Source organism: Cariama cristata, unplaced genomic scaffold (assembly GCF_000690535.1).
Source record: "Cariama cristata isolate BGI_N322 unplaced genomic scaffold, ASM69053v1 scaffold2415, whole genome shotgun sequence".
Lineage (NCBI taxonomy): Eukaryota > Metazoa > Chordata > Aves > Cariamiformes > Cariamidae > Cariama > Cariama cristata.
This window is the reverse complement of record NW_009615698.1, coordinates 131,368-143,561: the sequence shown is the minus strand read 5'-3', so window position 1 is coordinate 143,561 and position 12,194 is coordinate 131,368. Positions and strand designations below refer to the sequence as shown.

Here is a 12,194-nt window from a genome sequence, read left to right as displayed (position 1 = left end):
CCTAGGCAACAAGTCCTGCTCCAGAAGCTGCCAAAATGCAATGCAATGGGCAGAGCTTGCCCAGTTTCTACATTAAAAGATTGAGCCATCAGTAAACTCTATTTTTTTTTTTAATAATTTTAATTATTTTTTTAAATTGTCCAGAATGTAAAAGCTGTGCTCATCTCCCAGACAGTTTTATGTTCAGAGCACAGATCTTGGGATTAGCTGCTACACCCTTTTTATTGTCCGTCTTGAAAAAAACACAGACATTTGGTTTAGTCCTGAACAGAGTAGTCTTGCTTTGATTACACATCTCCAAATAAACATGTAGAACAGACTTCAGCCTTACACCGTTTAATTATCCCATATTAACAACAAGGGGTGGGAAAAGGACAGCTCAGGAAAACAGCATCACAAGGCTGTTCTGAGAAGAGCCACACACAAGTGGCAAAGATGGAAAATAATCCATTCCCTGCTACACCTTCCAAGAAGCAGCTAATACAAAACTGTTTAGAAAACAAGTATAAATTGTTAAACAATTTAACACACAAAAATATTTTCCCCAAATGATCCTGTTGTTTTGGTTTGTTTTTTTCATTTATTTATTTGACAGGCAAAAATGTTAATGGAATAATGGTCTGTTTGCTACAATTGCAATAATTTACACACTTGTGTTAAAAAAAAAAAAGAACAACCCACACTGATGCCATAAAAACCGTGTGTCATTAGCACCTTTTAAATATGTAAATAATACATTGTCTGGCTCTCTAATGCAATTTTAACAGTACATCCTCTCTTACCACAGGACCAGCCAAAACAAAATCCAACCAAAACATCAGTGTATTCCTGGGTTTAAACCTCAAACTCAGTGAACAGACTTTATGGTGATGTACCAACTGCTTTGTTGCAGAGACAGGAACACAGAGATGCAAAAGCCCCGGCCTTCTCTTATTCAAGAATGGTTAGGGGAGAGGCCATCAGCACTGTCTCTGCCTTACCTGCCACCCCCTGCCTGCGTGGTCACCTTGCAAGGTGCTGGACAGGCAATACAGGTCTGCTTGTCACCTTCCAGCACACACCATCACCTGCTCAGGCATAGAGGCATCTGCATTTTCTGGAGGGCAGCTTCTGACCATGCCCAGGGCTGTACTTGTAGGTTTACTGGCTGCCCAGATGGCAGACCTAATTTAGAAAGGAACCGTGGGCCACCTTTCCAAAGACTGCAAATACACATGAACAGACTGAGGCAAAAACTGTTGCAGTTTTTGAAATCCTGCAAATACACCCTCCTTTCTTACCTTTTATTGCAGGTGACTTTTTAGGCACATTCATGTAGGTCTTGCTTCTGTAAGAGGTGGCAGCTATAGAAATCTCCCTTTGATGGCTATACCCAGAGAAATTGGGTGGCTATAAACACAGGTCTTGATCTGGGTCTGCAGCATGTGTCTTGTACTCCTCTCACTAGTGACAGATTATGCTTGGTAAATGCCATTTAACTGGCTGGAGAGAAAACAAGATTTAAGAAAAAGCAGGGAAATGGCACCCACTGAATTCAGGCCACAGAGACAGTCTGGGGTGTCTCCAGGAACAGACTGAACAGACAAACATATGCTAGGGAACATGCTGGAGCAAAAGGAATTAGGTTGTGTCCCCTTTTCCGAGTGGAGAAGTTGCAGAACTGTAGTCTGTGCCTAACCCATGCAGGTCTTTTAATTGCTATTAAAGACACAGGTGTTTCCCTCATGTTTCTAACACAGGCTCTTTCCAATGGCTCCAACCGACATTCAGATGAAAAGGGTTATCCAAAACATCCCTAGATCTCCTTCAACTAGATAACACTGCACCATCTCACCCATTGGGGATTGGACCAGACGACATGCAAAGATCCCTTCTCACCCAAACTATTCTATGATTCTGTGATCTCACAGGGATGAAAGACTCTGAAATTTGTTTAACAGAACATCATTGTGTATCTATCCTTTTTATGGTGCACTGGAATGTATTGAAGTCTATGCCATCCATGGCACATGCAGACACACATGAGACACAATCTACAGAGGCTGAGGAGTCACCGTCATGACAGGAATTAAATGTCACATTAATATGACCTAGTTAACATGTTTGACCTCCATAAAAGCTGCTCGTTGTCATCACATTTATTCAAAACAATGTCTCATGCCATGTTAGGAAGTACTTCTTGAGTAGGAATCCTGTTCTGTCTCATCGTTGGAGGGATGAAATCTCACTCAATCTGGACTAGGAAAAATGGTGCTGTTCAATACAATGTGATCAACATGCTTACTTAATACTGAAATATAGCAAGCTGACCTAATATGCAGTACAGTCATGGATATACCATCGAGAGTTACTTAAAAGCGGTAAGTTTTTCATTTCATGACATTTTCACTTTGATTGGTCTTTCCATAGCAAGAAACACAGTAAAATAAAATCAAAGATTTTATTTGCATAAGAAATAGCACAAATAGCACCACTGAGAGCTACACAGTAAAGACTTTGTTTAACCCTGGCATGTGAACATCTTATTTAATTTCATTTTTCAGTAAAGCAGAAACAAATTTTATCTGCTGCTGGGTGAGAAAAAGACTCCAAGGTTGGCAAATGGCTATCTCTAGGCTTTAGCCTCGGGGTCTGATTCTGGAGTAGTTATAGACAGCTGTGGCTTTTGCTTGGCTTAGCCAGCTTGGAAGCACCATGCCATATGGTGAACATGCCAACAGGGCAGGGTGTCTGTTTTCCATTTCCAAAAGACCTGATGAGATTTCCAAACACATTCAGCATTTAGTGCCTGTGTCAAGTTCATTACTCTGATCTCTCACTACAAATTGCTTTGTGCAGAAGACTTTGAAAATGCAGCTGCTTTGCTGGCTGGCGTATACATCTGAGGCCTGATCACCTCTCAGATCCCCGTCTTTGTGAGTGGACATGTCTTGGTCAAAGAGTTAAACTACCAAATTACCTACTGTGAAGGTCTTTTCCGACTCCATCTAATATTTTCTTTCTCTTTGCATTTTCAGGTTGATTTTGGCAATTAGCTGATAGGGGAAAAAGGTCAGTGTCTGACTTTTTGCTTTCACCTTCAAACACAATTTCTTCCAGGTTTCTGAACACCTCTTTGCTCTGACCCTTTCATCACAGATCAAATTCCTCCTAGACCAGCCTGTAACTTCTCACCTACCCTCCAAAACATGACTGTGCCAAGTTATTATTGTTATAGTGGATCACGCAAAACAGTGAGGTTGGGTCACACCTGACTTCCTGAGATTTTTGGTACCAGAGGACTTTCTATGCTACTCTGTTTGATTTTTGGTGAAGCAGTGGTAGAGAGCTGTGTGTTCGCTGACAATGAACAGAGGATTTGGCATCTCCCTGACAGAAGGAAGGTAAGCTCCATCTGGTAGAACCAAACCCTCTGAGTACTGAAGTTTTTGCACAGTGAGCAGTGAGGAGGTTTAGATCACCTCTGTGGTCTCTTCAGGCCTTGCTGTGAGATCTCACATGGTCCCATAAAAAGTAGCTCCTATAGGATACAGATTCACTTATGGGCAGAAGAACATCAAATTTAACAGTGATCTTCTGGAAAACACACACTGACTGTTCATAACTGTTGTTGAATGTACTGGAGACCTCTTTTCCAGCTTTGGTACGGCTTTACCTTTCTCCTCTCCATATGGATGGCAGATAGCACCAACAGTCCTGTCATCAGTCTGTGTCTCACAGTTAATGCCCTGGGCTGCAGGGTTTGACTGCAGTTTCAAGGGACATGGGTAAAGCTTTGGAAAGAATTAACCAGATAACAGACAAAAATTTTGGCATTGGAATGGTTTTGCATAAACAGCTACACAATGCATTGATATTATACGTTCTTCAAAAGAGGAAAAAACCCACTTATTTTTAATGTTTTAATATGCCCTGATGTTAGAGAAAACAAAAACAAATTCACATATCACATCAAAGATAATAACAATAATAATTATAATTCATAAAAATAATCTGACCGACCGGCAGCATTTGTTGACTTTAGAAGGCCTCCCATGAAAGAAACACAGTTGAAGATATCTGAGAGCTTTCGGAAGGCATGATGAATTCAAGTTTTAAAAACAAGTCTGGGGATACTCCCTGCATGCTAGGGCCCTTTGACGTTGGCAGGTCTCACAGCCAGGCTTGCATAGTAAGCGCACTGAGTGGGGTCGCACTGTCCACTGGCTCCCGGAGGTCCCTGTGGACCTGTGAGACCAGGCACACCAGCTTCACCTTGAGGGCCGGGCGGTCCTGGCATCCCATCTTTAGCATAGCCAGGCTCCCCTGGGAGGCCTAAAATAAAAACAAAATGCCGTTGGTGAGTGACGCCCCCAGGGTGCAGTACTCAGCAGTGTAACATCACAGGAGATGGCTTTGCTGCCGAACTGGGATGCAGACATCAGCTTCTACAAATTTAGGTCTGGCTAGAATGTATATACAAGAAGGTGACAAGTATGTCTCCTCTGAAAGAAAGATTTCCACTCCTTATGACATCCTTGGGCTGCACAACTCTGCTATGGCTGCTCTTCCTCCATCACCACGTTGAAGTTGTGCAGCTGCATGAGTCAACAGTCATAGAGCAGAGGTGAGGATGGGAAAGCTTGAGGCAAGAGCCAGCTTTGCGAGATAACTCATTCGTAAGAAGCATGGTGAGTCCATTGTTATTTTAAGGTAATGGAGGGCCAGTATGCCAAATGCAGACCATGGAGTTATGAAGGCTATATGACATTTTATAACATCTGAAGCTTCCTGAATTTCTGGGTTCATCTTGGTCAGAACAAGATTCTGGCAACAGCAGATAAGACACTTCATAGTGTATCTAGTAATTAAAGCTTCAGATTGGATTTATCCCTAGCTGTTACTGAGATGGATCATTATATCTGTCAATAAGGCTGAGGAAACAAAGGTGGCCAGATATGATGCTAGTGATATATTTCTTCCCTTTGGTCCACTTTCTACAGAAAATTGTGTATACTATATTTATGTTATCCTCATCATCTATCTAATATGGCAGAGACCTGTGTCCTTGTAGCAGTTCCGAGTGATGCATTTTGTGGGGTGTTCCGAATAAACACACCTGGAATTCCTGGAGGACCTATTTCCCCTCGTTGGCCAACACCAGTGTCACCTTTCTCACCCTTTGCTCCTCTTTCTCCTGTAGAGAGGGAAAGAAAAATAACGAACTAATAAGCATGATCTACGGAACTAAAGAATACTACCATAGGTCTTCCATTCACACTGAAGTCAGTGTGTTTGCTAAAAATAGTTCCTAATTGTGGCCAATCCTCTGGCATGAGACATTAAGTGGGAATGAAGACTTGCCCCACTCCAATTCTGGCCAGAGGTGAAACACACCAGCAATTTCTGGTCACATTTCCCATCTCTGGTTCAACAGACTGAGACTGCTTCTAACACATGCATTTTGAGGACCACTTAGATGCTACTAACAGGAGAGGTGGACACCAAAGTTTGGTCAATACATCCCTTTACAGGACCACTCAAACAAACCAAGTTTCACTCACCTTTGGGACCAATTGGTCCAGGCGGTCCTTCAGACCCAGGCTGGCCAGGCTGGCCAGGCTCTCCTGGAGGGCCAGTTCTTCCTGGGAGCCCTTCCTTCCCGGGAGGACCAGGTGGTCCTGGTCTGCCATGGGATGCTTTTACATGTGAAGGCTGGATCTGAGCCAAGAGATAAGCTAACTTTGCTGTGAAGAAAGGGAAATGGGTTTGTTAGACTAGAAGGTCAGTGCTCCAAGTGATGAAGAGCGAGAACTGGTATCCCAGTAAAGTACAAGTACTGTCACAGATCAATTTTTCAGGGCTACCCATTTGTTATGCCCACACAATCCTTCCCCATAAGCCGTGATGGTGCCTCCCTGACCCTCTCTAAATTATTTAAACCTCATTTCTCAGTAGCTTTAAACTTCTTCGAAATTTCATACTTAATCCTAAACACTTCTCTCATCCTCTGCTTTTTGTCCACCAAGGATCTGAAATGTCCCTTCCTGTAGCTGTGCAGCTGGTGGATCTCTGTCAAACTGGACTCATTGCTGTTTTGAAAAGAAGACCCTATTTCCACTGCTTCTGTTACACAGAACAAGATGCTACATGGCTGCTCTGTACGGAGAAAGCTTACTTTTCTTATTCTGGGCTGTTACACATGTGGAGTTAAAGATAATGTACCCATCTCTGGCTGTGAAGTCAGAAACTGTAACTAAGGCAGCTCCCTGTGTCAGCATATTCTCCAATTTCCAAGCAGGCACATTGCTTGCCATTTCCCTATTAGGACCCTGAATAGCCTAGAGAGCTCTTCAGACATACTCAGCATCACAAAAACACCCTACAGAATAGAATCCTTCAAATAAATCACTCTATTGAACCATTATCTTTAGCATGGAGGAAAATGCCTGCAGCTATGTGTCAGCTGCTCCAAGAGCTGTGTGAGAAGTACAACCACTCTGCATTTCACTGTAGATGGGGTCAGTAGTGGTCTGCAATTCATGTACTTTGAGAGAAGCAGCAGCCCACACACACTCCATCCCTTCTTCTCATACTGGTAGAATCATAGAATGGTTTGGTTGGAAGGGATCTTAAAGATCATCCAGTTCCAGCCATGGGCAGGGACACCTTCCGCTAGACCAGTTTGCTCAAAGCCCCATCCAACCTTGCCTTGAACACTTTCAGGGATGGGGCAGCCACAACTTCTCTGGACAACCTGTTCCAGTGCCTCACCACCCTCACGGTGAAGAATTTCTTTCTTGTATCTAATCTACATCTTCCCTCTTCCAGTTTAAAGCCATTGCCCCTTGTCCTATCACTCCATGCCCTTGTAAAAAGTCCCTCCTCAGCTTTCTTGTAGGCCCCTTTTAGGTACTGGAAGGATGCTATAAGGTGCTCCCAGAGCCTTCTCTTCTCCAGACTGAACAATCCCAACTTTCTCAGCCTGTCTTGATAGGAGATGATTTGATACTGATAAGTATCAAATGTCACAGCCAGAAATCAGGAACATTTCTCCTCTAGCTGGGACCTTAAAAGCAAGTTTACATCCTGCTCTGATTACGTTCTCTGCCAGGGTTCCAAATTAATCTGAATTTATATCTTCTCTTGTCCTAGCATCTCAGGCCAGGCATCTGCTGGAAGGAGTCTGCAGCAAAAAAAAAACCATGAGGTGCTTAGCACAGGCAATGGCCTTGGGTTAAAGAAGGGAAAAAGCCCCTGTGCTATTGCTCGGAACATCAAGCTTGGAGAACGGTAAAGCTTGCTAAGCACATTGCATTTTACACATTCCTTCTTCCAGGCAGGCTTATTGTAACATTGCCTTCCATAAGCAGGAGAGGTTAAAGTGGCACCATAGCTATGGAAAGTATCTTTCATACTCGCAGATACATCTTCTGGCTTCCTAGAGCCTGTTACTTACCATCTAGTTGCTTGGCTAACTCCTCTTGGATGAGCCTTCTCAAAGTCTCTAGAGATGGGGGTTCCCCCTAGAGAGTAATAATCACAGCAATAACAAGACATTATAATCACAGCCAAGGGATGTGCAAATTAAACCCTCCACAAAGGGTTTAGCAGATTGCATTTCATCACCCACAGCATACGCAGGGCTGCAGGGACTGCCTGAAAGAAGAATGTAAAGGGAGTTAAAACATCCACAATTCCCGACCTGCTGGCAAGACATGGGCTCAACAGTGTTAGCAGGGAGCCTGGTCAGAGGGCATAGTTGTTACACTGTCCCTGTCTCCTTCCTAGAGAAAAATCTCCCTCCTATACACTCACAGAAGAAGTAGTAGAAATCAAATCGGGAGATCTCCTCTGCCCTACTAGATCACAGTGGAAAGCCTACCTCCTTTTTCAGCATTGCGCACTTCCTTGCAGAGAGAAGCAATGCGTACCCCCAGGGTAGTTAAGGTGGGTATCTAGACATGCCATAAACACTCATACTGGACGCATTGCCTGGCAACAGGCCTTATCTCGGGGAACAGAACACAGTTTACGCATATGATACCCATTCTTCCAAACGAGTACAAGGTTCTGCCTGGTTGCAGGCTGTTGAAGGGAGACAGGAGATGTGGCTGCCTGGCGTTGGTCCCCTACCCAGCCTTCAAAGGACAGTATCTTTCATCCCCTCTCAGCTCTTTTGTGCGATGTTGCTGTTGAACAGCTCTAATAGCTGTCAAAACTCAAAGCTATGTAAACAACAATTCTGATGATGCAACTGAAAAACTGATGAAAGCATTTTTGGTAGTGGAAAGAGAATTTTTGAGGTTGTGGCTTTCCAAGAAAATAAAGAAAGTGGTTTTAGGCTAACTAGACTCTTGTCTTTGCATAAACTCAAAAAAAAAAAAAAAGTAGCTATATTTAAAAAATAAACCATTTTGAATCAGCAAGATCAAATGTTTTCCTTTGCAAATCATAAAGTGAGATGTTTCACTTGAAACACACCTTTCATTTTTTGGCCAAAATTATTCTTTGAACCTCTGCCACTTTTGACAATACTTCTAGTCCACCTAACAACTGCAAGCTTTTATGTATGAGCTCTTTACAAGAAAGTGTTGCTTCTCCCTCACACCTATCCCTTTAACATACAAGGATGCAGTCTGTGTCCTCTATCTTTATAAAAACCTCATGAGGTCTTCTGACTCAGAAGTTGGTCTTCATTAAGAAATGTAGATTTTATTAAAAACTAAAAGACATCTCAATTATTTTAACCAATAACATTGCTGACAAGTACAAAGTTGGTCTATTTGCTGCCTTCTTCCCAACACAAATTTTGCATGAGAAAAAGATGTGTTTGCTGGTGACAAAAAATACATTTTTGTCATTAAGTGTTAACAATTTGCGATGGCTCTTAGTGGATATCCCAGTAAGTAAACATGATTGTGGAACACACTTTGAAGGTTTACAAATTATCTTTTCAAGTTTTAACTCTATTAGTTGCATTAATTCTCCATAATCGTTACTGTATTTCATCAAATCTCTATGTTGTTGAGACACGCAAAGAAATACTTTGTCTAAAATTTACCCAGCTTTTACATCAGAGATTATTTCACTGTTTATTCCCCTCCAAGGTAATCTAAAATTCATCCTCAGGATAGGCATAGCAGCTTCACTAGTGTTGGTAGTTTTTCTCATTCTTCTACATACATTACCCTCAGGCACTCTCAGCAGCGAGATTGTCTCTCATTAAAAAAAAAAAAAAGGAAAAGAGAATATTAAACAAAAGTAGGATTTCATGAATTCTGATGAGCTGACTCCAGGATTTCCAGGAATAGAGCAGTGACCTTTCCACGGCTCAGCATCTTGTCTCTCATAACAACCAGCAGCAGAGGAAGGCGTAAGACCTCGTATGAAATGCTACACAATAACACCCTTATAGAAAGAAGCTTTTTGAGATGCCAGACCCATGGCCATAGTCACATGACTTGATTTAGGCTTTTAGGGGTATAAGGTGGCAGAGACTGGCCACCCTGGCTATAGGTCTGGATTGCTCAGCTCTCCTGAAGTTCAATCCAACACCCCCACAACATTCCCCTGAGATATGCTATAGCTCTCCTTTTTATGAATCGAGATAAAAAAGATGCCTCCCCATTATAACACACATGTGCTCTGGTTTCTCTCACCCTTACTGTAATGTTAGGCACTTTTCTGATCACACATTGTGGTAGTAAACTTACTGTACAAAGCCCTTCTCTGTCAATCTTACCCTCGGTCCTGGAAATCCTGGCTGTCCTGGAGGACCGGGAGGTCCAATTTGCCCATTGTCTCCTGGAGGTCCATGGGGACCCATCAGTCCTGGATGACCTTTATGACCAGGTATCCCAGGATCACCTGGAGGGCCCTTTTCTCCTTGAAGGCCTTTTTCACCTTTGATGCCAGGCTCTCCCTTAGTGAAAAAAATGACATTACCAGCACAAAATAAGAGGCAAACTTATGATTTCCAAGCATAGCGAAACACGAACAGCTGAGCTGGCAAAGTTATTGAATACAACATCTGGTGCATTACAAATGGTCCACAAATTATTACTGATGGAGAATGATTAAAGAGAGGGTTGGGAGGGTGGGAAGCATGGCAGATCTCTACAGGCCACACTTCACTCTTGAATGACCCCTTCCCCCGGCCCCTAACTCAAAATAGCTCTCTTTATTTCAGTGTAATGAAATAACTAATAATATTCTCCAACCTACCCTCTCTCCTTTGGAGCCAATTTCACCTGGTTTCCCTGGAGCACCCTGCAACAAAATAAGAGTAAGCGTTAAAGAGCTATCCATAATAATAATAAATAATAAAGCACATGCCTTTGCGATGATTCTTGAGACCTGGGGAAAATTTATTTCCTTGTCGGTCCCACAGATTCCTGAGAGCTCCCTATTAGCTCTCAAATATCAACAATTCAAGAAAAAGATTTTTTTTACAACCCAGGTAGCATCATCAATATCTTTTTCCCAAGACACTAGCCCTACTTTGAAACAACTGGGAATTTAACTTACCTCTTTTCCGGGAGGACCTTTCTCTCCTGGTTCTCCCTGAGAGAGAGAGAGAGTGAATTTAGCACCACACTGAAAGGAGTTGGAAGAAAGACCCCACCTAATTACCACAAGTCTTGCTTTCTGTTTAGAGCCCAAGTTTTCTGCTACACAGCAGCGGGTTTGGATGATTTATCCTTATCCTACTGCTATAGGTCATTGCTGGAAAGACACATCCTACTATTTAGAAAGCATTTTTTAGTAAAGCTGAATACCATGTACATGTAAATAACAGGAATTCATTTCTAACAAACCAGCTGAGAGCAGGACAGATGTTTCATTGAAAGTACGTCCCTGCTTTTAATACATTTTATTCCTTTTTCTTACAGACATTTCACAAAGCTTCATACACTTTATTTGGGCTGGTTTAGCTTAAGCACTGTCAATGTTATACCCATAACACTCTAAGATGTAAGGGAAGTAAACTTTCTAAGTAGAGGTACCATCTTGTATTACACCAGCTGAGATAATGGATACAGAGCCAGTGATAAGGCAAGTTGGAGCCCAAAAGCCTGCCTGTGTTTCAGAACTATATCAAATAACCTCAATTTGAACAATCACCATATTAGGATGTTATTTTCTATACTCTGCATTTATAATGTGATAATTAGGCAAAACAATTTTGCATTTAGCATTTCAATGGAAAAAATGTCACTGCAGTCCTGAAGTGCACTGACAAAGCAAAACAAACATTAGACCCATTATTGTGAAAATTCTGCCTACTTTCTCATATCATGAATGGAATGATTAATCTTTATAGTCCATTTACAATCCACACGCATGATCATACCTATAATGTGTGCATGCAGGTGGTATTTTTCCCATAACCTGGAAACACATATAACATCTTTGACAGTGCTTGCATCTATATATGTATGCATGAGTAATGTAACTAATCACAGATGTGTGATCACATCAGCTCCAAATTAGGCAGCATCAGACTCACTCAAGTTTTCCTTAGGGCCACTTCAGTTTTAGATGGCCACCATGTTTGCTGTTTTAAATTAATTTTCCAGAGAAATATTTCTTTCTCCTCTTTTCATCATGAAACTCCTTTTCTAACCATTAAAAAAAAAAAGGAAGAAAAAAAGAATCAGCCTGTGGAAGATTCAACTCTGCTGGATTCTCATGAAATCCTTTTAAATCTCATTTTAAGTCACAACAGAGCTAGAAACAAAAATATTTACCTAACAGTCATCTTTCCCACCCTTCCAGTGGAATGTAACATACTTTACTTGCCTTGGAAGGGCTAAAGATACTGGATTTCATGGCTGTGATATTTTCACACGTATAGGCATTAATTTAGATGACTTTGAGAGATATAGGAATGTTTTAATTGCAATGTACCTCTGTTGCTCGTAACAAAGGAATTCTCCTTGAAATGGCAACTATCAGAAATACCTATATTATTATCAGCACTTAAAATTTCCTTATTTAGCACTTCTGGGGTTCACGCAGAGATATAGTCTGAGAACTTAAATACCCCATATCCATATTAAGACTATTGAACCAGTCCAATTAATACATACATTATCCTAGAATCATAGAATAGTTTGGTTGGAAGCAACCTGAAAGATCATCTAGTTCCAACCCCCCAGCCGTAGGCAGGGACACCTTCCACTAGACCAGCTTGCTCAAAGCCCCATCCA

The 12,194-nt window shown here is 41.8% G+C and overlaps 1 protein-coding gene across 1 annotated transcript in view; it reads right to left on the bottom strand.

Moving 5' to 3' along the window:
- Window positions 1-3,890: 3,890 nt before the first annotated feature.
- The window catches only part of LOC104161453 (collagen alpha-1(XXII) chain-like), a 137,962-nt gene continuing 129,658 nt past the window's right edge, over window positions 3,891-12,194 (bottom strand). Inside the window, exons 39-45 of the mRNA XM_009699905.1 lie at window positions 10,510-10,545; window positions 10,207-10,251; window positions 9,725-9,904; window positions 7,439-7,505; window positions 5,544-5,726; window positions 5,099-5,176; window positions 3,891-4,314 (exon numbers count right to left, since the gene is read on the bottom strand). Of these exons, the coding sequence (XP_009698207.1) occupies window positions 4,127-4,314; window positions 5,099-5,176; window positions 5,544-5,726; window positions 7,439-7,505; window positions 9,725-9,904; window positions 10,207-10,251; window positions 10,510-10,545 (777 nt within the window). The 3' untranslated portion in view covers window positions 3,891-4,126. The remainder of the gene's footprint in view (window positions 4,315-5,098; window positions 5,177-5,543; window positions 5,727-7,438; window positions 7,506-9,724; window positions 9,905-10,206; window positions 10,252-10,509; window positions 10,546-12,194) is intronic.